The 26,227-nt window shown below is 36.8% G+C and overlaps 1 protein-coding gene across 2 annotated transcripts in view; it reads right to left on the bottom strand.

Moving 5' to 3' along the window:
• MYOZ2 (myozenin 2) overlaps positions 1 to 19,987 on the bottom strand; it is a 54,158-nt gene extending 34,171 nt beyond the window's left edge. The window contains exons 1-4 of one of the 2 annotated variants that reach the window (XM_054553302.1): positions 19,874 to 19,987; positions 17,567 to 17,798; positions 16,949 to 17,038; positions 2,490 to 2,659 (exon numbers count right to left, since the gene is read on the bottom strand). In XM_054553302.1, coding sequence (XP_054409277.1) covers positions 2,490 to 2,659; positions 16,949 to 17,024 — 246 coding nt within the window. In that variant the 5' untranslated portion in view covers positions 17,025 to 17,038; positions 17,567 to 17,798; positions 19,874 to 19,987. 2 annotated transcript variants of the gene reach the window in all.
• Between the last annotated feature and the right edge of the window lie 6,240 nt (positions 19,988 to 26,227).

Raw genomic sequence — 26,227 nt, 5'->3', positions numbered from 1 at the left:
AGATTAATGTGGTATAAATCATATAAGGATCATTCAAGAACTAGATTATAGGTAAATAAAAGCTCTCTTATCTTTCAATGTCGTTTGGTCTCTCTATCACTAGATAAAGCCTGTATTTATTTATCTTTGAGCTTGCAGCATAGTATCTAGAACATAATAGGCACCCAATAAATATTTGCCAAAAGTATAAATGAATATGAATGGAAATAGACCTGAGTCTAATTATATTTTTGAATTCCTGTCATATTAACGTTTCAAGTTACAATCTACAGCCTTGACAAAGTAAATGTATCATTGTACAGCGTGGCTCACTATCTTCCTTAATGATTTATTGTGCAGGTAATTTTTTGAATTAAGATCAGGCAACACACAGATCATTAAAGACAGAAGGCACCTGAGAGAGCCTTGGAGTACGTATCTTTAATTTTAAAATGAGGGGGAAAATTCGGAAAGGCAAAAAAAAAAAAAAAAAAAAAAGCAACCTTTTTGAGTTAACGCTAAATCACATGGCTGGTGGGAGAGCCAGGACCAAACCTTGGTCTCCTGATTCCCAGGCAAGATTTTCCTTTAATTACACCATGAGAGAAGTTGGTGCCAAGAACTCTAGAATTCTGACAGCTGAGTATCAATCTTCTTTATTATGGTGTTGCTTAAGTCAAATGAACATACTTCCTTGAATACTACTTTCCTTATTTTGAAAGAAGAGTAAAATTCATCACACTTTAGAATATGTATGTAACTCAATAAAATATGACTTTATTGCATGCATTATTATTGCTTATTGCTTTGTGTTATTTATCAATATTTAATTATTTATTTCAATAAACCTGTTTGGGGTCATTTTATTTATTCAGTGCCCAGTCTTCTGGGAATAGTGAAAAATTGTCAAGACATGTTCTTATATATATTGTGTGTAACCAGAACACATTCGAGCACAGGTGTATAAAATTATAATCAATAATTTGAAATACTGGTGGTAAGACAATATGTTGTGTTCATAGGGACATTTTAAATCTTATTGTACCTTTCTTCAGAATTGTAGTTAAAGCATTATTCCTAGAGATGTAAGTGGAAGTTATAAAAACTGACATTATTCATTTTTTCAAATGTCTAAACTTGTAGATGACTTTTCAAAGACTTCCTTAAGCCACCTTATTTTGTACTACTCCATAGAGAGCCTTCTCTATTGTCACTATTGAAAGAATATGATTACATAGACTCCAGCAGATGGGGTAGGGATTATTTTTGACTCATACTTACAAGATGTTTTTGATAAGAGGTTACTGGGCATACTTATAGGGTACATTGACTTCAATTAAAAAATCATTCCTCACAAGTATAAATACTATAGTTGAGTAAGATTTGATGGCTAACTGAATTCACAATTAAAACTAGATTTAATCAGTGGATGGCTAAAGAATGCTCACAAATATGAAAATAAATTTGTTAAGTGTCCTCTCAACATTTTTTGTTAAGAAAAAACATAACAAGGAAAATAGAAATATGGGAAACAAAATTTTGGTGTTTGTGGATGTAGATATTAGTTTCTATAATGTGTTTTAGTAATTATGATAAAATAAATCAGGGAAATTAGTCTGTTTGCTGTAAAGAAGTGAGCTGTCCATTCAAAACAACTTATTAGTGATGGGAGCTGGTAAGTTTTCGGCTTAAATTTGTAAGTAAATCTTTCATAGCTCTAGGAAGAAACTCTCAGTAAATAAAACATGTTTGTTGATGTCATTATGATCTTTTCAAATTTAGGACGAATGCACTATTCGTTTTTGATTCTTCACACCAGCCATTTGAATTTTAAAGCCATTTTCCCAAAGCTGGTTGCCTTTCTACTATCAACTTTTTCCTCTACACTCTCTTTAAATGACAGTTTAAGTGAATGTAATATTAATACAAAATGTAAAATGTAGTTTAATTTTTGTTTGTTTATTAGCTTTGAGTTGGGGAAATCTCTGTCCAAAGAGTTATATCCAAACTAGTTTTTGTCATTAGTGAGTACCAGACTTCCCTACACAATGTGGAATAAATGCTTTGAGAGGACATTGAATGTGTTTGTAGTTCCCAGGCATGTTTCAGTGCCAAGATTTACTCAGCGAATAAAATGCTTATCCTCGCCTGTGGAGCGCTATGTGCTTTGGAAGTGTTTCCATCTCAAACATTTAACTGGTTGTGATAAGACCATGGAAACTTTTAGTACCACTTCTCTCCATTCCTTCTCCGTCCTCTTAGTGGAACAGACAAGTTCCTCAGTGCCAAATCTACAAGCTTACAATGTCCCTATTGAACTAAAAGCATACTCATATCATACATAATGCTTCTTTTGTTTACCCACCTAAACTATTCATTATGATAAAAAAAAAGCCTAACAATAAATTGAAAGAAGATATATAGAATACTTGCTTGAGAAACTAGTCATACATACAAATTTAGAAATACTGCTCATTCATTTGGATACTACCCATTCAAGTTATACCTACATTTATTTGTGCTCTAGATTGATACTGGAAATTTTCAAATGTGTATTTGTCAGATCTTCTTTGACGCATCTTAAATAGCCTGGCACCACGGTTACTGAGATGGGATAATTCTTCCAACATGATGTCTCTGGGGATGCTGACCTTTTTGCCCAGGTCCATGCCATCAACATCTGTAAAACAATATTCATATGAGTAAAAATCCCAAGGTAAGCATTTTTAATGCTTTTATAAATTTCTTAATTCTAAAATTCCACCACTTTCTAATTGCATGATCATAAGTGTGTTACTTATTTTCTCTAAACCTCAGTTCCTTCATCTCTAAAGTGGAGCTAATAATACTAATACCTATTGCAAAGCATTAATATGAGAATGAAATAAAAATGCTTCATGTAAAGCATGTAGCCTGGTACCTGGCACATAGTGTGAATAAAAAAGTTAGCTGTAATTACTACTAGTACAATTTAGTCTTTCCATATAGAATGAGCTTTCAAATAGCATGGCTTCATAGTTATATTCATAAACTCTGTTTTGCTCCCCACATTTTTATGTGTCAGCTTTAGCTATCCCCCTACTGAAATGCCTACCCTCCCACTCCACCCCACCCCATTTCCCAGACTCGGTCAAAATACTATTTATTCTGCATCTAGCACTGAGTAACCTCCATAAAGTAGGCAGATGATAAGTATTGAGTGAACTTTTTCCCCAATCCAGCTCAAATGCCATTTATATTAATTTCTTACCTAAAATTTTTATTCATAATTACTCATTCATTCTCTATATTCCCATAACACTGAATCACATATATTTGATTTTGCTTTATTTGTTTTATGGTTTGCATTTTCTTTAGGTTTTACTTTCTGTGTCTCCCATACCTTAAATATATCAGATATTCAGTAAATGAGTGTTATTTCCTATTTCTATTACTAAACAGTTTTTCCAAAATCCAAAAGAGATACAATCTTTCCACTTGCTTCTTTACTCACTAATATATTTCTGTAATACCCACAGAGTCTTTTTTGCCACTGTTGACTACCGTTAAATGCATAGGAAGAAAAACTGGGCCATTAGGAAAATAAATAATTATTTTGATTGGGGCAACATTCTTTGATGATATGTTAACCATAACAATTAAGCTTTTGGGAATGTTTAGAATAAAACAACAGAATTACTTGTTAAATTTTCTCCCCACTTTCTTTTGAGAGAAAAATTAGTTTACCTGTTTTGTTTTTACAGGTAAAATTAGAGGAGTCCACTAATTATAAAAGTCACAATATCAAGATTTTTGCTTCTGAGAAGATGAAGTAGATGTGTTTTTTCCTGTAAAGCTATTAAATACAACCTCACATGTTGGACATTATAAATAAATAAATAAAAGACTCTGTAAAGAAATAGGCAGACAAGCTAGGGACCCCAGGACCCAAGGAACAACATGGTGGTTAATACTCTGGGTGTTCTTTTAGCCCCTAAATCTCAGACTTGAAGCTGAAGATGATGGCAACCCAGAAACACCAAGAGGTCCAGACAAACAAAGCACCAACGAAAGGCTGTTCTCTCCAGCTAAAGGACCAGGAAAGGAGCTGCCTCTGCAAGACAGAAAATGTTTAGACAATGGCTGCGCTACTTTAGCCAAGCACCACAGAAAACACTTTGACTTCGCTCTCACCCACGTTAAGATCTTGTGGGGAGCCCAGAATTTCACCCTGTGAGGCTGTAACAAATCTCTCCAATACTCCCACTAGGGTGGTGTCAGAGAGACCGAGTGGGAAGTTGGGATTTTCATTCCTTTTGGCCAGTAACTAGCTCCTTGTCTCCGCAGTCTTAGTGAAGACTATGTGGGAGTCTGAACTCCTGTCCTCTCCCAGCAGTAACAAAGAGGCTCCCCTCAAGTTTCAGTGTAGCCAAATAGGGAACCCAGACTTCTACATTCACCTGGCAGTAATGAGTTGGCACTCCCCTTTCTCTGCTGGAGCAGTGTCAGATAAGAAAAGATGAAAAAGAAGGTTTATTTAAAGAGCAAGCATCTCAGAACATAATGTGAAAATGTCCAGGCTTAAATTTGAAAATCACTTATCATACAAAGAACTAGAAAAATCTCAAACTGAATGAAAAATAAAAAAAGAATCAAATGCCAACACTGGGATGACTGAGATATTAAAACTATCTGACAAAGATTTTAAAGTACCCGTAATTTAAAACAATGCTTCAGAAAGCAGTTAGGAAACCACTTGAAACAAATTCTTTAAATGGAAAGGTTTTTTTTGCCAATGACTCCATCAGCAGCAGCAAAAAAAAGAAATCTCAGCGGAGAAATAAAAGATGTAAAGAACCAAATAAAAATTTTAGAGCTGAAAATATAATAACCTGAGTAAAAAGCTCAGTGAATGGGCTCAGTAGTAAAATAGAGGGGGCAAATGAGAAAAATCACTTAGCTGTTAGAATAATAGAAGTTCCCCAATAAGACCAACACAGAGAAAAATAGACTTGAAAACAAATGAACAAGGTATCCTTAGGGATTCATGGGACTCTAATAAAAGATATAGCATTCATGTCATTGAAGTTCCAGAAGGAGAGGAAAAATAAGGGGAGGCTGGAAAAGTACTTAAAGAAATCATGGCTGAAAAATGTCCTAAAGTTGACAAGAGATATAAACTTACAGATTCAAGAATCTAAGAGAACCCTAAACATAATAAACCTGAATAACTCACAACAAGACTTATAATTAAGCTTCTGAAAACTAAAGACAAAGAAAAATATTGAAAGCCACCAGAGGAAAACAACTTACTTATAAGGGGAAAATAACTAGAATAATAGTGGATTTCTCATCAGAAACCATGGAGGCCAAAAGGAAGTTGTACCATATTTTTCTAGGTGCTGCAAGAAAAGAATTGTCAACCCAGAATCCCATACTCAGTGAAAAATATCCTGCAAGAAATAAAGGGGAACTTGAGACATTCTCAGATGAAGGAAAACTTAAGAGAATTTGTTGCCTGAAAGCCTACCCTAAAAGAATGGCTAAATGAAGTTTTTTTAAAACAGAAAGGAAACAATAAAAGAAGGAAGCCTGGAACATCAGAGATAAAGAAGGTATATAGTAAGCAGAAATATAGGTATATACAATAGGCTTCCCTTCTCCTCTTGAGCTTTCTAAATTATATTTTATTGCAGAAGCCAAAATTATAACACTGACTGATGTAAATGTATGTAGAAGAAATGCTTAAGACAATTATTTTGTAAACAGGAGAGGATAAAAAGACATCAAAGTAGATTTTTTTTTTTTTTTTTTTTTTTTTTTTGAGGCAGAGTCTTACTCTGTCACCCAGGCTGGAGTGCAGTGACCCGATCTTGGCTCACTGCAACCTTCGCCTCCCAGGTTCAAGTGATTCTCCTGCCTCAGCCTCCCAAGTAGCTGGGATTACAGGTGCCTGCCACCACTACGCCCAGCCAATTTTTGTATTTTTAGTAGACACGGGGTGTCTCCATGTTGGCCAGGCTGGTCTTGAACTCCTGACCTCAAGTGATCCACCCACCTCGGTCTCCCAAAGTGCTGGGATTACAGGCATGAGCCACTGTGCCTGGCCAAAAGTAGATAAATTTTCTATACTTGCACTGGTAAAATGACAACATCAGTAGACTGTGATAAGTTATGCATATATAATACAATACTTAGAGCAACTCCTGAAAGCTATATGAACAGATACATTTGAAAACACTATACCAAAATGAAACTCTGAAGTAATCTCCAGGAAGGCAGAAAAAAGAAAACAGGAATGTAAAACAGAGATGACAAACAGAAAACTAAAAATAAAATTACATACTTAAGATCTAATACATTAATAAATTAAATGTAAATAATCTAAATACATCAATTGATGTCAGATTGGATTAAAAGTGAACCAACTGTGGTTTGTTGAACTATGCTGCCTACATGAAACTCACTGCCTATAATAACATTATAAGCAAGTGAAAGTAACAGATTGGAAAAACACATATCAAGCAATATCAACCAAATATTATCTGATGTTAATATCAGATAAAATCAGAGCAACAAAAATTACCAGAGACAAAGAAGGGCATTATATAATGATTAAAGTGCAAATCCACAAAGATTACCTAGAAATCCCAAATGTATATGCACCAAAAACAGAGCTACAAAATATTTAAAGTAAAAAATGTAGAACTAAAAGGAGAAATAGACAGATTTACAATTATAGTTGGAAACTTCAATCCCCCCATCTCAACAGATGATAGAACAACTAGGCAGAAGAGCAGTAAGAATACAAAATTCTACAATATTAGCAACCAACAGGACTTAATTGACATTTATATTTTATTCAACAACAATAGAACACACATTTCTTTCAAGTGCCAATGGAATATATATCAAGATCATATCCTGGGCTATAAAATAAACCTCAACAAATTAAAATTATTAAATTATTCAGAGTGTTAGCACTGAGCACAATAAAACCAAACTAGAAATTAGTAACAGAATGATAACAGGAAAATCTCCAAACACTTGGAAACTAATCAACATACTTCTAAATAGTTCATGGGACAAAAAGGAAGTCTCAAAGGAAATGAAAAATTCAGTGAACTAAATGAATATGAAAATACAGCATATCAAAATTTATGGGAAACAGTTAACACAGTGCTGAGAGGAATATTTATAGCACTAAATGCACAGTTAAAAAAGAAAAAAGTATCAAATCAATAAACTAAATGTCTACCCCAAAAAATGTAAAAAAAAGATGAACAAAACAAACCCAAAGCAAGCAGAAGGAAAGAAATAATAAAGATAAGAGCAGAAACCAATGAAATAAAAAACAGAAAAACAATAGAGAAAATCAATGAAGTATGGAGCTGGTTTTTAAAAGATCAGTAAAATTGATAAATCTCTAGTAAGATTAACATAGAAAAGATAGAGAAGACACAAATTAACAATATTAGGAACAAAATAAGAGATATCATTACAGACACTACAGATAGCAAACAGATAATAAGAATATTAATACTACAAACAATTCTACATATAAATTCACATAAACTTGAGCACTTAGAAAAAATTGACCGGTTCCTCAAAAAGCACAAATTACCTCAGTTCACCCAACATGAAATGAGTACTTGATTAATTATATAACTATTCAGGCAATTCAATTTATAGTCTAAAAATCTCCTCACCCCCCAAAAGGCTTCAGACTTAAATGATTTCACTGGAGAATTCTGCCAAATATTTAAAGAACTATTATCACCAATGCCACATAATCTCTGCCCCAAAATAGAAGAGAGTTCTTCCTAGTTCATTTCATTAAGGTAATAATACTCTGATACCAAAGCCAGAGAAAGATGACACACACAGACAGGCCACGCGGGGTGGCTCACGCCTGTAATCCTAGCACTTTGGGAGGCCTGAGGCAGGTGGATTGCTTGAGCTCAAGAGTTCAAGCCCAGCCTGAGCAACATGGTGAAACCATGTCTCTACCAAACACACACACACACACACACACACACACACAAATTTAGCTGGGCGTGGTGGTGCGTTGGTCCCAGCTACTTGGGAGGCTGAGGTGGAAGGATCAGTTGAGCCTGGGAGGTGGCTGCAGTGAGCCGAGATCAGGCCACTGCACTCCAATGTGTGTGACAGAGTGAGACCCTATCTCAAAAAAAAAAAAAAAAAAAAAAAACCACACACACATACACAGAAAAAGTTACAAAAAAAAAAAAAAAAACCACACACACATACACAGAAAAAGTTACAAAAATTACAAAACAATATCCCACATACACATAGAAGCAAAATCCTTAACATATTATTAGCAAATATAATTAAGCAATATATAAAAAGAATTTTATATCATGAGCCAGTGGGGTTTAATCCAGGGAGGCAAGGCTGTTTCACTATTCAAAGATCAATCAATGTAATTCACTAAGTTAATAGGCTAAGGAAGAAAAATCACATTACTATATCTTTGAGATCTAGAGCTAGGCAAAGATTCACCATGTTAATGGGCTAAGGAAGAAAAATCACTTTAGTATATCTTTGGGACCTAGGGCTAGGCAAAGAGTTGCTAAACAACACCAAAATCACAATCCATAAAAGGAATAATTGATAAACTGGACATCACCAAAATTAAAAACTTTTGCTCTGAGACAGACCCTACTAAGAGGATGAAAAGACAAGCTACAGAATGGGAAACAATATTTTCAAAACATGTAACCTTGAAAACAGTCTAGCATAAATACAGAACTATCAAAATTCACTATTAAAAAAGCAAATAATCCAATTAGAATGTGGGCCAAAACATGAAGAGGCATTTGAACTGAAGAAGATATACAGATGGCAAATAAGCATTTGAAAAGATGGTAAACATCATCAGTCACTAGGGAAATGCAAATTAAAATCACAACGATATATCACTATACACCTATCAGAATGTCTATAATGAAAAATGATGACAGCACCATTTGCTGGTGAGGATGTGGAGAAACTGGGTCACTCGTACATAGCTGCTGAAGATGTAAAATGGTACAGACACTCTAGAAAACAGTTTAATAAATTCTGTTATAAACTGAATGCAGAACTACCCAGCAATACTGGACATTTATCCCAGTGAAATGAAAGCTTGTGTTCTTGAAAAATCATATACACAAATGTTCATAGCATCTTCCTTCTTGATAATCAAAAATTGAAAACAACCCAGATGTACTTCAATGGGTAAACTATTAAAAACACTGTGGTACATCCACAGCATGGTATTCAGAAACAAAAGGGAACAAATCATTGAGAACAAGACCTGGGTGAATCTCTAGAGAATTACACTGAATGAAAAAGCCATTCCCAAAAGGTTACATGCTGTATGATTCCATTTGTATATCATTCTTGAAATTACAGAAAAATTATAGAAATGGAGAGCAGAATAGTGATTGGTCAGGGTTTAAGGAGAGATGGGGCCTAGAGAGAAGTGGGTATGGCTATGAAAAGGCAACATGAGGGACCCTTATGGGAATGGAAATATTATGTCTCTTGACTGTATCAATGTCAATATTCTGGTTGTGATATTGTACTATAGTGTTGCCCGATGTTACCACTGGGAAAGGTCACATGGGATAGCCCTATATTATATCTTAACAACTGCATGTGAAACGATGATTATCTTAAAAAACTCAAAATAAAAAATTTAATTAAGAGCTATCAAGCCATGAAAAGACATGAAGTATTCTTACATGTATATTTCTAAGTAAAAGAAGCTAGTCGGAAAAATCTACTTACTGTATGATTCCAGCTATTTGACATTCTGGAAAAGACAAAACTAGAAGGTAGCATAAAGATCAGTAGTTGCCAGGGACTTGGAAGGAGGTAGAGAGAGGGATGAATAAGTGGAGCATAGAGGATTTTTAGGGCCGAGAAACTATCCTGTGTGATGCTGTAATGGCAGATATACGCCACTGCATTTGTGAAAGCCCATAGAAGTGCATAACACAAAGAGTGAATCCTAATGTAAACTATGGACTTTAGTTAATGCTATGGTTTGAATGTCTGTTCCTTCCAAAGCTCATGTTGAAATTTAATTGCCAGGCCAGGCACGGTGGCTCACACCTATAATCCCAGCACTTTGGGAGGCCCAGGTGGGCAGATCATGAGGTCAGGAATTCGAGACCAGCCTGGCCAATGTGGTGAAACCACATCTCTACTAAAAATACAAAAATTAGCCGTGTGTGGTGGTGTGCGCCTGTAATCCCAGCTACTCGGGAGGCTGAGGCAGGAGAATCGCTTGAACCCGGGAGGCAGAGGTTGCAGTGAGCCAAGATCAGGCCACTGCACTCCAGCCTGGGCGACAGAGCAAGACTCCATCTCGAAAAAAGAAAGAAAGAAATTTAATTGCCATTGTAACAGTATTAAGAGCTCAGACCTTTAAAAGGTAATTAAGCCATGAGTACCCCACCCTCATGGGTGGGATTTGTGACCTTATAAAAAGATGAATTCAGCCCCCTTTTCTCTCTTGTCCTCTGCCATGTGATGACTCAGGAAAAAGACCCTCCCTTGATGCTGGCACCTTGATATTGGACTACCTGGCCTCTGGAACCATGAGTCAATGTCTTTCAGTATAAACTACCCAGTCTCAGGTATTCTGTTATAGCAGCACAAAATGGAGTGTGACAGTTATCAATATTGGTTCATCAGTTGTTACAAATACACACTGATGCAAGATGCTAATAATAGAGGAAACAGCAGCAGGGAAGAAGTTTATATAGCAACTCATTGTACTTTCTCCCTCACTTTCCTGCAAATCTAAAACTCTAAAAAACAAAGTCTATTATTAAAAATGTTCAAAAATTTTTATACCTCTTCCTAATGCAATGCAGAACAGCTCTGTCTGGCTCTCTAGTATCCCCAAACAAAACATAACAAAATGCTGTACTTCACAGTCCCCAGGAATGGTAGAAATAGCCTATGGAAAAGGCATAAGAAAAACAGAGCAGAGTACATGAGGGTATTTTACAACAATTTCCCCGGATTTGCTCGTCAGCTTTGCTGAGTTCTACAGGGAATATTCACCCTTGCTTATTTGCAAGTGTTTGGAGTCTCTGTCACTATGTGTTTGGACCATGGAAGGATGAGCAAGTTTACTTTTTAATGTGTCTATGATATCCCTCAACATACTAGACAGTGTGATGGGGATGCGATACTTCAACTTTTTGATTCTGGATTCAAAATAGCAAGTTCCATTTAGATTATAAAAGATAGAAGAGACGTTACGCTCTTGAGGTTATTTATATCCATTGTAACTGTATGGGGAAAATATGTAATGTTCTACTACTGCATATCTCTTTCCAACTCTGCATTTAGTGCTTCCATGGTGGTAGCTTGAATTCGGCCATGGTGGAAGCATTTATACCACAGAAATTTGCAAATTCTACAAATCAAAACATCCCTTCTGCTGCCCCATTCAAGAACCAATTGTTAAATATATAATAGCATACTAATGGACACATCCATCAGTGTCAGGGATATTTTGCATAAACAAATAAAACACACAAACAAAATTTTCCAAGGTTTTCTTCCCTTCCCTTCTAATAGTTAAATTTATGATGTCACTGGAGCAAGGGTTTCAGAACCATTTGTGAGTTAAGGAACCTAATGCATGATCACTCTCATTACTTAAACTTTCAGAGTCAAGAACGCTGTCAGCTGAGCACACAGATTCCAATTTCAGCTGTTGCCTGCCCTTCACTGCAAACTCTTGCACAGGTTCTTAATGGTGTGTTTAATCTTGATGCTTGATAAATGATATCTTTTATTTAGAATACATATCCTTGCCTTTATGGCTTAGAAAGTTGTCTTTGTGGCATTAGATCATCTATTAAAAATAAGGCCGGGCATGGTGGCTCACGCCTGTAATCCCAGCACTTTGGGAGGCTGAGGCAGGTGGATCACCTGAGGTCAGGAGTTCAAGATCAGCCCTGCCAACATGGCAAAACCCTGTCTCTACTTAAAAAATACAAAAATTAGCCGAGCGTAGTGGCAGGCACCTGTAATTCCCGCTACTCAGGAGGCTGAGGCAGAAGAATCACTTGAACTCAGGAAGCGGAGGTTGCAGTAAGCGGAGATTGCACCACTGCACTCCAACCTGGGCAACAGAGCGAGACTCCATCTCAAAAAAAAAAAAAAAAAGAAAGAAAGAAAAAAAATAATATGGCTAGGTGTACTTTCTTATTGGTGTCATTTATACTGATCCAGAACTTCAGTTAGATGAGTTAATCTAATCCATAGTTTGCAAAGACACTCACTTACAAATAATTGTAGTACGGCAAAAGACCTTTTAAAACTGTTCTACCATGATTGGCAACTGCAATTACTAGAGGGTAGCTAGCTGAAGCTTATTTGCTTTAGGGTGGGCTTATTGATTACCTGCATTTGCACAGAACTCTTCCTCCTGTCCCTGGACAGTTGGCCTATGTAATTGAATAATAGTCCATAAAATATGTTCTTCTATAAAGTAACATGTATGTACATATTACATATAACATGTAAGATCATAGTCCAGACTGTGACTTTGGATAATGCCTTAAAACTCCAATTGATAAAAACTTCTGTGATAATTATCTCTAAATAAAAAAGTTGATTTTGAATACCATCTGTGATTCTTTATTTTCTTATTTTATATGTCTTTGTCTTGATTTGAGTTCTAAGGCTATTTTATAAAGTTTTCAAAATTGTCATTAATAAAAATATTATTTAAAAACTATAAATCTATAAACATTCAAAAAATGACATTACCAATGTATTGAATTATACAAACAGAATAATCTAGTTCTGTTTATAGGATGTATGTCTAAAACATATTTGAGTGAAAAAGCCTTCAAAGAAAGTTAGGATGATGGAATAATATAGCTAGAATTGAACTCTGCAATTTCAGCTTCAGTGTAAAATACAATTTAGCCTAGTTCTCTTGTACTTGTTTTCTGGAGTGCCTTATTAGAGGTTAGATGCTCAGAAAACTTATGAATTTACAAGATATGACTGCACACCAGTTTTCAAAATAAAACATGCAAACCTTTCTAGCTCTTATTTTTCCTGGGGCTATGAGAATGCTAATGTGAAAATTAAAACAAACCACAGAAAATTACCAAACTTGTACACTGAATCATTAAGTTCTTCTATAAACTTTATATATTTGATAGGAGGTATGAAAGGCCTTTTTGGCATCTTCATTTTGATTTTAAAGATTTGATTAGTTACAGTTTAAGGTACGCTCCTACAAGAGAAGTAAAAGCAGTTTTCATGTAATCTTTCATCTGAAATTCTAGACTTTGTACTTTTTAAAGGAGTCCTTGCAATTTATGTCAATATTATCATTTCCTTTGTTACTGATGGAGGAACTCAAACACATTGATGTTTGGTTTCTGCACATAGCTCAGTAAATTAGAATTATGGAATTTTATAATTAGATGTATCAGCAAATCCACCCTTCCTCATTTTCTGTGTGAAATCTGATGTCTAGTCTGGAACCCAGGACCCCTGGTACCACATTAACAACAGCACTCCATTTAGAACCTGGGCTTCCTGTTTTTAGACCACAAAGCTAAGCTCTCTTCCTGAAGTTAAAAAAACAACCTGCCCAGTTCTCTTCTGTGTGCTGGGGAAAGCTGTTGCCCAGTCATGAGGAGAAAAAAACAAACAAAAAACATACCAAAAAAAGCCCTCCTGGAACCCAGGTGAGAGGACTGTAAGGTGACTGAAGCTTACTTAGGAGGCACTGTGGTCTTCTCTATTTATGAAGCTCTTATTCTAAACTGTCAGCAATATCCATGCTTAAAGTCAGGGAACATCATACTCCCAGTTCTTCTTATGGTTTTTAAAATTCCAATTCCTTTCCCCCAGCATTTCTAAACAGATGCCAGTTTCTCTAGAGTGCCTCTCCTTATTTCATTCTGATTGCCCCATCTCTTTATCAGTTTAATACTTCCTATCCTTTTATCCTTTCCTACCTCTCTCTCTTCATTCAGACTTCAAGTTTCACATGAGGTACTGAACAAGAGAAAAATATGATTAATACTGGAAAATATGTACAGATTTAGGGGTAAATTGCACAGGGCTCATGGGTGGGGACTGTGAGGCCATCTTTTCTTGTCTCCACAACTAATTCATGCACAGATAATGGCAAATTATTTTTTGCCTTTTACAATAGCCCTTGTTAGATGGTAACAATTGTGGCTGAGATACTTTTATATAAAGCACAGAGGTTTGTCTCACAAGAGTAACCAGGACAGCTTTACCATTAGCTCTGCTTCCTGCCAAGGTGATGATGATGGTAATCATAACTGTGATATAATGAGGAAGGTAAATCTAAAAGCAGGCAGCCTTCATGTTTGGGATGCTTTTTATTAGTCATTTGTTGGGAGTGTGGTATATTTGCTTCTAGTACATAATTTGAAACCAAATCATAATGGATTCAAAATGAGCAACAATTTGTGGTTGTGATTAGCGGAGGCTGGGAGTTGTCCACCTCTTACTCATTCTATGCAGTTAGCATTATAATCTATACGAAGAGAATTTTTCAATAATTCTTTGAGGTTATCACTCCTTCTGATGGAGTGAGGGCTCTGATGTAAAACTCTCCATTTCTGGTTCTTATATTTTTCTAGTGATTTATCTTAAAGACTCACCGGCTGCAATCTCTTTCCCCTACAAGAATGGGATTGAATTTCCATCTCACGTTAAAAGGACAACAAGTGATTTAGCCAACTCATTGTCACATTTTATACTCCTCCAAGCTAAATGTTTTTGGTAAGTAGTAATAAAAATTAAATGAGTTATGATGCTGAAAAAAAATTCTGATGCACAAGGGGAAAGGAGAGAAGGCAGGAGAAGGGGATTTCCACTGGAACATCCTTTTCAATTTATCTTTATAAAGGACAATCCAGTCAAAATTTGATTTATTTAGTCTTACAATTAAGATCAAAGCAGTTGCATGTTTTATCTTAAATTATCCAGATTTTTACTCCTGTAAAATGTTTGAAAGTTTGGAGGATCATTCCCAAAAAAGTTTCTCTGAAGTCCATTTTATTATGCATCCTAAGAAAAAATTATACTCCCCTAGCTCCAGATCTCTAAACATCATGCTGTAAACAAATAGTAAAGTTCCATATAAAATGTCAGAGGAAATAAGAGAAGAAAAATATTTGAGCTGTTTCATAAAGTACTGAAGTTATTTCATCTGGGATGAGCTTGGAAAGAGTCTGATTATCCCCACGTTATCTGAAATACTTGACATTCCAACAAAGACAGAGCATGTGACTCCTCTTAAGGGAGCTGGTACTCATCCAGTGACATGGGAGGGAGGGCTTCAGCTGACTTGACTTGGCTAGGTTTTACTGGTGTTGAGATAGTGGTTTTGAGGGTTTCCCCCACTTTGATATATAATTTTGTGTTTTCTCCCAAATATTTTTCATAAAAACAATAGTTATGTTTATTTAAAAAAACAAAAAAAAACTTCTTACCCTTATAGATCTATGTCAGAGCTAACAGAGTAGACTCCAACACATGACTTAGGCTGGAATACATTAAATGGACTGACTGTTTTATGATTAGGATGTCATTAGAAAATAATAACATAAAAGGTCTATTTTAAGGTAAACAATTTTGTCACAAACTCCAGTGATCATCTGATTTTTGCCACATTGATCAGAAAAGCTATAAAATAATTTCAAGTAAACTACTTGAAGCTGGAAACACAAAGATGCATGAAATTTTAAATGAGGCATGAATTTTGGAACTTTGGATTGGTATGAATTCAGTTCTGGTATCTGATTCAGAATTATTCTCATTTTATTCCAAACTAATTTGACATTACAGTAAAACATGAGAACCAAGTTGAATCCAGTACAGTGGTTTTGTATTGCAGAAAATAGAAAACAACAACAGGACCTCTTAGTTGTGACTACATTGTGTGGGGAGCATCTAAAAGTCTTTGATTCTGTTCCTCTTGCTTTATGGAAGGTGTAATATGAAAACATTATGCTCAATACTCTTTCCAGGTCTCAAGCTTCTAGGTCTCAATATTGTAGTGGTGAAAGGCTGCATTCCTTGTCAATACAGGAGAAATAAGGAGGCATTCTGAAAATTCCACAAATATATCTGGAATGGCTCAAATCAGCTCCTAAGAGGACCTGAATATTTTTTCTTAACTTTTAAAATTGATGCTATACCTTGCTTATAAACAAAGTTGAATTTCCTTTCTAAGAATCAAAATGCAAGTTATAAAGCATTGCTTTCTCAAGTTATTTGCTAGAATTTAAAGAAAAGGAGAGAGTGAAATATTACTTTGCATGTAATATATATTAAAATTTTTTTGAGTCATATGCTTTGAGACTACAATAACTTTATATTTTCTCAGAAGTTACAAATAAAAGTAGACCTTGCACACAAAATATGTTAGTAAATCAATTAACAAATATGAAGGGTTAAATAAATAAGCAATAGAAATGGAGTTAAATAATAAGCAATAAATATGAATTCCAACTTAACAGCTTGATAAAAAAGATGATAGAACTTATTTTGAGTGATTTATACAATGTAAGGTAAAAGAAATCAAGCTAAACCATGTGGGATGGACAATGAAGACAAGATTGTATGAGACTTGTCCAGAAAAAAAAAAAAGAATCGAGAGTGATCTTAACTTATAATGTGGAAGGCAGGCCAAGCAGAATGTACATCAGCTGTCAGATTGCTTCATGCCTTTTACAGCAGTTGTTCCTCTGAAAATAGCTTCCAAATGAGAAAGGATGACTACAAAAAGATTAGTTACCATAGGCTTTTCTACACCCCCTAGAGCTCCAGGTTTGTTATGACAGAACAGCAAGAATCTAAAGGAAGTAAACTAGGGAATATTGAACAATGTCAGGATGGAGCCACATTCATGCTGTGCTATATTAATGCTACGAAGGATTTTTATTGATACCATTTCCATGGACTTCCTTCATGATGGCTGTTGCTTGCTGTTTTCTCTGCTTCACCATAGTATTATGTGATAGCATGGTTTTTTTGTTCGCTGTTAAAAACAAAGGGACATTATTGAGGCAATGTGAAGAACTCATTTGGAGTGTCTCATAATCACTGTTTTGAAAGACAACATCTTTGTTCTTTATTAAAAAGTTATTATCACTTGCTACTGAAAGACTTCAATATGCATTCCTTATCTGGTGACAGAGTATGTTATTCATTGACAGGCAATGTCACAGTGAACAGAGACCCAGTCTGGACATTAATACAATGATCATCAGGCAGTGAGAAACAATGAAATTGCTGGTCTCCTTTCCCCTCCCTCTCTTTTCTCCACGGTATTTTAGTCTATCATTGCCTCCTCACTGGCCTTCATTTGTACCAGCATCACACTCCATCAACTCCAGCAAACCGTAAGAATGAAGAAGACACTAGACTAACCAGAATTCTCTGGTGGTAGCATTTTAATATTGGCAACAGCTGCCCTTTAAAGCAGAGAATGCCCATTTATGAGTCACAACTCTGAATCTCCTTGGACAACTGACTAATAAAACATTTTAGGAAACAACATACTCACCTTGCTGTTAGATTGTGCTTTTTCAGCGGGGATGAATCCCAGTTTGTGGAGGAAGACTCTGGAGATGGACTATGGATGGCACTTCAGCCTGATGGTTTTTATCCTTGAACCTGGGACAGCATGGTCCCTACTCTGACTCAAACTGGGGACTGAGCTTTTCTGAAGAGACTGGCATTCAGCTGACATCAACTGGCTATATATAGCACCAAATACTTTAGCTACTCATATCTTCCTGGCGAAAGGGAGGAACAGGGAAAGATTAGGCTCTCTCCATTGTGTTTCTAGTTTGTGAGATGGTTAAATGAAACGTTCATTGGACATGCAGAAAGTTTTTAGTGAGCACTTTCTGTTGAACAGATAGTAGCCAAAAGGGATTTTAAACACTTTTAAACATCTAGCTCTTATGTTACATGTTAATTGAGGTGGCGAGAGACACATGCATGAATCAGAACAGAATGATAGATTTTTCATAATTAAAATGAACAATATAGGCAGTAATATCTATGTAGACTCAAGAAGAAAGGAAGTAATGTGGGGTGCATCAATAGAGCCAGTTCTTAAGCTGGAGTGAGAACTCATGCTAGGTTCAGAAAAGTATGTAATATTTGAATAGTGAACTCAGGAAGCATTTTGAAATGCACCATCAGAGGACGAGCCACGAAGCTGGGTAAAACCTGAGACTCATAACTGGGTCATGCTTTTTGAAGGGCCTACAGAGACCAGTCCCTGCAAAGTTGACCAGTCTCTACAATGTCTAGGGTCAAGGATTTTCATTTGCAGGCATGACAAGATTTGAAAGGTTTGCCTGTCAAAAGGTTTGGCCTCCTTGATGGTCCCTGGACACAAAAACATGTTCTCACCTCTGGCCTTTTCCTTTTACTATTTCCCCCTTTCCCTGGTTGAAATGGTGTCCTCAACAGATAATCATTATGTTAATTTTGGTTTCCAAAATGATAATAGATACTGTATTCCTTTTACTATTTCCCCCTTCCATACTTTCCAAACTCTGCTCACATGGCACAGTCATGCATTCAGGACTCTGCTGAGATAACAATCCCTCATAAAATCCTTCCCTGATAATTATCACCTTGTCTAAAATATCACACTGTGCCACTCTCTAGTCCCTTACTCTGCTTCATTTTCTTTATATTTTTGTATTAGTTAAGATAAAAGTCAAATGGGAGTGACAGAAATCCCCCCAAAACAGAACTGTAAAAAGACGGAAGATGTTTCTGTCACAGGTAAGCTTAGTCTAGAGGTAAGTAATTGAGGGTTTGCATGACTGACATAATTATCAAGGGCTCAGTTACCCTCTAACTTTTTGCTCCACTATCCCTAAAATGCAGACCCCTTGGGCCTAATTGGCTGCCCCAGCTCCAGTCAGTATGCATATATTTCAACCAGCAGGAAAAAGAAAGAAAAAGTGAGAAGGGAACACTGTCTTCTTTTCAGAACATGTCTGATATTGTTCATACTTCTGTTTACATCCCATTGGGCAGAACTTAGCCATACAGCCGTACATAACTCAAGAAAGTTTGGGAAGTGTAGCTTCTATTCTAGGTGGTCATGAGCCCAATTAAAATTCATACATAACTTACTAACAAAGGAAATAATTGCTGCTGAGTGACAACTCAGTTTTTTCACTAAGAACATGTCAACATTATTCTATCTATCTATCTATCTATCTATCTATCTATCTATCTATCTATCTAGCAAAAGTTTATGTTATGTACAATTCTAAAGGTTGAAATGGCATCCTCAACAGTTTTACTAGCACCTGTAATCCCAGCTACTCTGAAGGCTGGGGTGGGAAGACTGCTTGAGTCCAGGAGGTAGAGGTTGCATCTATTTATGTGATATCTCTTTTTCCTACTAAACTATGAATCCTATAATGGCTTGGGCTTTGTATCTTCAGCAGTTGGAATTGTATCTGGCATATGGTAAGCACTCAATATTCATTGAATGAATGAATAAATGGTAGCTTGGAGATTAACTGCAGAATGCCTTAAAGGTTTGGCATGAGTTTAGAATTCAAATGAACAGTCGCTTGAATATGCAAAGGTGGTGGCTATTTGTGGGAGGAATTGTATTTTATAAGATTGAAATAGGTTATACATTTTGGTGCCTGATCATAGGATTGAAAGTTTAAGGTTGTAAATCATACCACTTTGGGAGGCCAAGGTGGGTGGATCGTTTGAGCCCAGGAGTTTGAGACCAGCCTAGGCCAGCTAGCAAAACTCTGCCTCTACCAAAAAAACAAAAACAAAAACAAAAAACCCAAAAATTAGCCAGGTGAGTGGCATGCACCTATAATCTCAGCTACTCCAAAGGATGGGGTGGGAAGATTGCTTGAGTCCAGGAAGTAGAGGTTGCAGTAATCCATGATCAAGCCACCGCACTCCAGCCTGGGCAAGACCAGACCTTGTTTGAAAAAAAAAAAAAGAGAGAAAGCTAAAGGTTGTAGATAGCAGGTTTAAGCTAATCTAGCTAACCTATTGCAATTGCTTCTAAGCAAACATTTGCATTGAAATTATAATTAGGTATCAAATGAGAAACTGTTTTGCCAAAGCAAATAAATTTAAATTCTCTCTCAAAATCCCTTGAGTGTCCGTATGTTCCTGGCTGTAGCCTTTACCATAGTATGCTATTAGACAAGTCTTTTAAACTCTGTTTTCTCATCTGTAAAATGGTGATTACAGTATCTATCACATAAAGTCATGGACATTTTACATGGGACAATTTAGAAATTCCTTATACTTAGTAAAAATTTAATAAATGATTTTTTTCTTTTGCTATTATTATTTCTGCAATATGGTAGGATTTAGAATTTTAGAGTAATCAACTGCATTATTCAGTTAAAAAAACTATAGATTAAGAGAGTTCTGGTTTTCCTATTTGATCATCTTCACATGTTTCCAACTTTATGTTACGTACAGTTCTAAAGGTTGAAATGGTGTCCTCAACAGATAATCATTGTTATATTAATTTTGTTGTCCAAAATGAAAATAGATACTGTATTTTAAAAGACTGTAAAAGTTTTACTGAATATAAGGTCTTACACCTTTTTGTCTATTTTTCAAATAGATTGTACTTAAAATTCTCTTGCCTTGTTTTCTAAGTTCATTTATACATATCTAGCTTTCTGGTCTCTGAGTTATCATCTGTTCTGAAAAAGAAGAAAGAACAAGTCACTGATGTTGCAGTCTTAAGATGGGATATGCTATCCATGTGCTTCACAGCACAAATGGTGAACTTTAAACAGAACTTTAATGGTTATTACAAAGCATTTTCAGGTGGTCCATACTGAAAGCCAATGCCTTTTAATTTTAAATCAAGTCACAGTTAATCGATTTCTATTTCATCTGCACAGAGATCTGGTACTAGACAAAATTAAAATTCAGCCCAAATTCATCATACTGAGATCATCTTTGGTCCTCAGCTCACACCCTCCTCCCCATGACCACACACACACACACTATAGACTAGAAGAGGATGTCTCCTATCCCCAGAGACTCGATTCCTACGCTTGTCCTACTACTCATTCCTTCCCTTGAAGCTTCTCCTTCACCCCAGTTTAAGCAGAGTAGTACTTTATCTTTCTTTCAAGGCCCAAAGTATTTTAAAATAACTGGTGCTAAAGACAGAAGATACGATCTTTTCTTACAGGCAAAATAATAGGATTCTAATGGTAGAAACTTGTGCCTTAGGAGGCTAGTGAGAAAGAAGTTTTTGACAGAGATTTTCAACACCTCTATAACCAAACTATTTCCACTGCTGGGGCTGGCCACAGTTGCATTTCCAACTCCTTCACCACTTGCCAAAAGAGAAAAAAAGATTAAATAAAGTGACCTTTATTGCTATATTGCTACCTAACAAAAATCCACACCATGAGGACTCATGAAAGGCAACCTTATTCAGCCAGTGGTAAACATGAGCACTTTAGCCAACTGGTAAACAAAGTCTACATCGACCTTCCTCTAATTGAGCACTTGTTTTTTAATTCTGTGTTTCTCTTGTACCATTGACAGTCTATATTAGGTGGCTGTGGGCAGTTAGAGATTAGGGGAGGATTGGGGAGGTAGGCAGAATGTGGGAACTCACTGTTTGCTAGGTGGGCAGACAAAACATTGCCATTAGTGAGGCTCGGCTCTGGACTGAGGCACACATAACCCAAACAGGACAGCCGCCAGACCAGTGTTGAGTGACCAGTCTGAGGGGACCATCAGTTCTTTACCAGCCTTCAGGGCCTCAGTTACAGTGCTAACTCTGGGAGGAAGGAATCTGTTTGAAAATATAACAAAGGTGGTGTAAACAGCTCACCTTTGGTGAGATTGTCTGTGGAAGCATGGCCTTTGGTTTGTGCAAAATACTCTGTGCTTTCTTCTTGATGCCTAATTGGCCTGCTGTGTCTTCCATGGTTTCTATTTTCCTATACTGAGGAGGATCCAGCCTATAACTGACCTCCTTAGCAGGCCATAGCAAGGGCAGAATAAGAATAGGCATTGACGGGGTAATCATTCTACCAGCTAATGTGGGACAGTACAAAAAAGACAGATGAGTTTTCAACTGGTCTCATTACCATAAATGCCTAAGGGTAACAAGAGTGTTAAGAGGAAAAATTCCAACCACTATTCAGTTAATGTTTGCTAGGCACGGTTAGCCCTGTTTTACAGATAAGAAAACTGAAGTTCTGAGAGAGTAAGTAAAACCCTCAAAGCGTCATACTTTACAGAGATGGAATTACAAATTGGTTCTGTCTGATCTGAAGGTTGTTGTTTTTTTCACCATATTGTGCAGACATCTCTGTTGCCCTCATCTTCTCTAAATACCTCTGTATTGATATCTACATAACAAAAATGAAGCAGAGTTGAGAATTGTCAGAAAAATTATTGCAATGTGCTCCTTACTAATTTCCTCTAGAATTTGACATCCTAATATTAGGTTTATTTGGGGTGAGGTGCTTTTTACTTATAATATTTGTGGCTCTTTTCCAACTCATGTTTTTCTTGTTTGCAAACTTCTAGAGTTCCTCATGGTGTCTATTCTCAGGGTGCTTTCCTTTCCTTCAGCTGTGCAAATACTAAAGTGATTAAAATGCCTAACATAAACAAATGGAAGCCATTTGCTGTGCAGACCTCTCCTTCCTTTCCTGGCCCGTGTACCACACCATCACAAACACATTTACCATCTTCGCTGCCAACAATGAGAATTAAATCTAACTCCAACCAAATAATTTGTTCATATGGAAGCCCCATGTCTTTCTTTGTAAATTTATTTCTTTTACCGAAGTGTTTCCTTCTAAGCTCTTAAGTCAGAAGAAGGGATAAGCAGAGGCTGATGACCAGCTTGTCGAGGACACGAGCTAACGTAATAGGGTTGGGAACTTGGAAAGAAAGTTTCAAATACAGGAATATTAAGAAACAAGCTGCCAAAGCAAACCGCAAGTCACTTTTTTCCTTTGCTTACATAATCCCAACACTTATCCAGAACTTTGTCACATTTCCTTTCACAATTAGAGCCAGGCTGTAGTTTTCCTATATAGTACAGATTCAAAATACTGAAACTTTTTAAGTTTTCTCACCTGCAAGAAAATCTCGTCCTTTTCTTACATACAAATTTAGCATGACCTAATTAAGTTAAAAAGTTCAATAAAGAAAACGTGAAGCTGTTTGTTCAAAAAAGAGTATCTACAGGCCGGGCGCGGTGGCTCACGCCTGTAATCCCAGCACTTTGGGAGGCCGAGACGGGCGGATCACGAGGTCAGGAGATCGAGACCATCCTGGCTAACACGGTGAAACCCCGTCTCTACTAAAAATACAAAAAAATTATCCGGGCGTGGTGGCAGGCGCCTGTAGTCCCAGCAGCTACTCGGGAGGCTGACGCAGGAGAATGGCGTGAACCCGGGAGGCGGGGCTTGCAGTGAGCCGAGATCGCGTCCCTGCACTCCAGCCTGGGCGACAGAGCGAGACTCCGTCTCCAAAAAAACAAAAAACAAACGAACAAAAAGGTATATACAGCCGGGTGCAGTGGCTCACACCTGTAATCCCAACACTTTGGGAGGCTGAGGCGGATGGATCATTTGAGGTCAGGAGTTTAAGACCAGCCTGACTAACATGGTGAAACCCTGTCTCTACTAAAATACCAAAATTAGCTGGGCATGGTGGCGGGTGCCATAATCTTAGCTACTCGGGAGGCTGAGGCAGGAGAATCGCTTGAACCCGGGAGTCGGAGGTTGCAGTGAGCCAAGATTGCACCACAGCACTCTAGCCTAGGTGACACAGTGAGACTCCCTCTCAAAAAAATAAAAATAAAAAAGATTATATAGTCAAGAAATTTAGTGACAGAGCCTAGATCTCACAGCAATGTATCACATGCCAGAGCATCTGCAGCATGACTATAAAAGATGGACAAGCACATTATTAACAGTCCAAGGCTGTTGCATTGCATAGTACTTATCATAATGCCTGGCATATATTAAGTGAGTAATAAATGTTAGCCATTATTGTTATTAGCATGGAAAACTTTAACTTTTGCATAAACTTATGAAAAGATGTTATCAAAATATGTAAAGTCACTGTATTAGTCTGTTCTCATGCTGCTGATAAAGACATACCAGAGACTGGGTAATTTATAAAGAAAAAGAGGTTTAATGGACTCACAGTTCCACGTGGCCGGGGAGACCTCACACTCATGGTAGAAGAGCAAGGGATGTCTTATATGGTGGCAGGTAAGAGGGAATGGGAGCCACACGGAAGGGGAAACCTCTTATAAAATCACTAGATCTTGAAAGATTTATTCACTACCATGAGAGCAGTATGGCGGAAGCTGTCCCCATGACTCAATTATTTCCACCGGGTCCCTCCCACAACACATGGGAATTATGGGAGCTACAATTCAAGATGAAATTTGGGTGGGGACACAGCCAAACCGTATCAGTCACCTTAAATAAAAATGGCTTAAACCCCATTTGCAGATGAGGCAGTGAGAGATTAAGTCACATGTTAAAGGTCACGCAGAGAAAAAAAATAGAATGGTTCCTTAACTGAGAAAGATATTGATGTAACTTGATTTGTGACATTATTAATATAAATAAAGCTTGTGTAGCTCAGAGGAGAGATTGCTGAGAAATAAGGCACCCAGCAATAAACAGTGAAGAGCCTGGAATATTTGATAAGCATATACTAATATGGACATGATATATTGATGAATTAGAACCTAATATCATTTACAAAATATGAGTTGTATAAATCTTTTTATTCTAATTTTATGCTTACCATCCAAACTTCCACTAATCCATTGGTTTTCCATGTCATTTGCTAGAATCCAAACCCACCTGCTTTTTCTCATTAAAGTATGCTGCAATTTGAGAGTAAAACATTCAGCGCCTAGTAAGTTTGTTGAATAAATGAATGAATGAATAAGAAAAAGAAAGACACTGGAACAGAAATAGAAGAGCAAATTTCAAAAGAAAAGAGAATTTTTAGGCACTGCCAAGATCTGCACAAAAGCCACAGAGAATGACACATGAGAAAAGGTCACTTGATTTGGCAAGAAGTAGGTCACTGGCAGAATTTAGAGACACTTCTGTAATGTGGTGGTAACAGAATCCAAATAGAAGGGATTTAAGATAAGAATGAGTGGATGGGAAGTGTATGCGGCAAATGGCAACTATGTATTTGAAAGGACTGGCTGTGAACTGAGGAGAGAGAGAGAGTTCAATTTCTAGAAGGGAAAGCAAGTTCTACAAGCATATGTGAGTTTGTGTGTGTGTGTGTGTGTGTGTGTGTGTGTGTGTTTCAGAAGCAGAAACTTGAACATACTTAGAGATAAATGAGAAACAAACACTGGTGTATAAAACAGTAATAATTCTGACGATGCGAGATTTGGGGTAGTTCACTTCCAAGGCTATGATGGTTGATTAGTGGAGAGAACCAGTGCTCTAATGTTTTATTCTTTAGTAGATGGAGTCACTTTGTAACCCCAGTGTTTAAAATAGTTCTGGCATATGGTAGGCATGTGGCAATATTTGTTGGATAATGCAGCACAACGCTTGGCATATAGCAAGCCAATGCAATGTATATTAGTTTTTTCTCTCACTCTTGGCTCAATCATCCATTCTTCATTCTTATCACCTGATTCCATGATCTGCAGTGGTAGGGCAAGAAGGGATGGTGGTTTTGAGACCTTTAGCTCCCTTATTTTATATTAGTGCTCTTGCAACTGAAATGGTGTACATGCTCTAAAAACAAAGCTTCATTACCTCTCAAAATAAACATGAACATTTAAGTTAAAAATGCATCATTAATATTTCATTTTACTTGAAACATTTTATTCCTTGAGTCCAAAAGAATATATACTGCTGGTTTTCCTCCTCTGCTTTTTCTCAGTTTATTCATTCAATAAGTATTTATTAAGCAACTGTCATATACCAGGTATATGACAGCTCTAGGTGTTGAGAGGTAAGTACAATTTTGGGCCGGGCACGGTGGCTCACGCCTGTAATCCTAGCACTTTGGGAGGCTGAGCGGGGCAGATCACCTGAGGTCGGGAGTTTGAGACCAGCCTGACTAACATAGAGAAACCCCGCCTCTGCTAAAAGTACAAAATTAGCCGGGCGTGGTGGCACATGCCTGTAATCCCAGGCAGGAGAATCGCTTAAAC

This window comes from Pongo abelii, chromosome 3, assembly GCF_028885655.2.
Source record: "Pongo abelii isolate AG06213 chromosome 3, NHGRI_mPonAbe1-v2.0_pri, whole genome shotgun sequence".
In the NCBI taxonomy this organism is placed as follows: domain Eukaryota; kingdom Metazoa; phylum Chordata; class Mammalia; order Primates; family Hominidae; genus Pongo; species Pongo abelii.
This window is presented reverse-complemented; position numbering and strand designations above follow the sequence as displayed.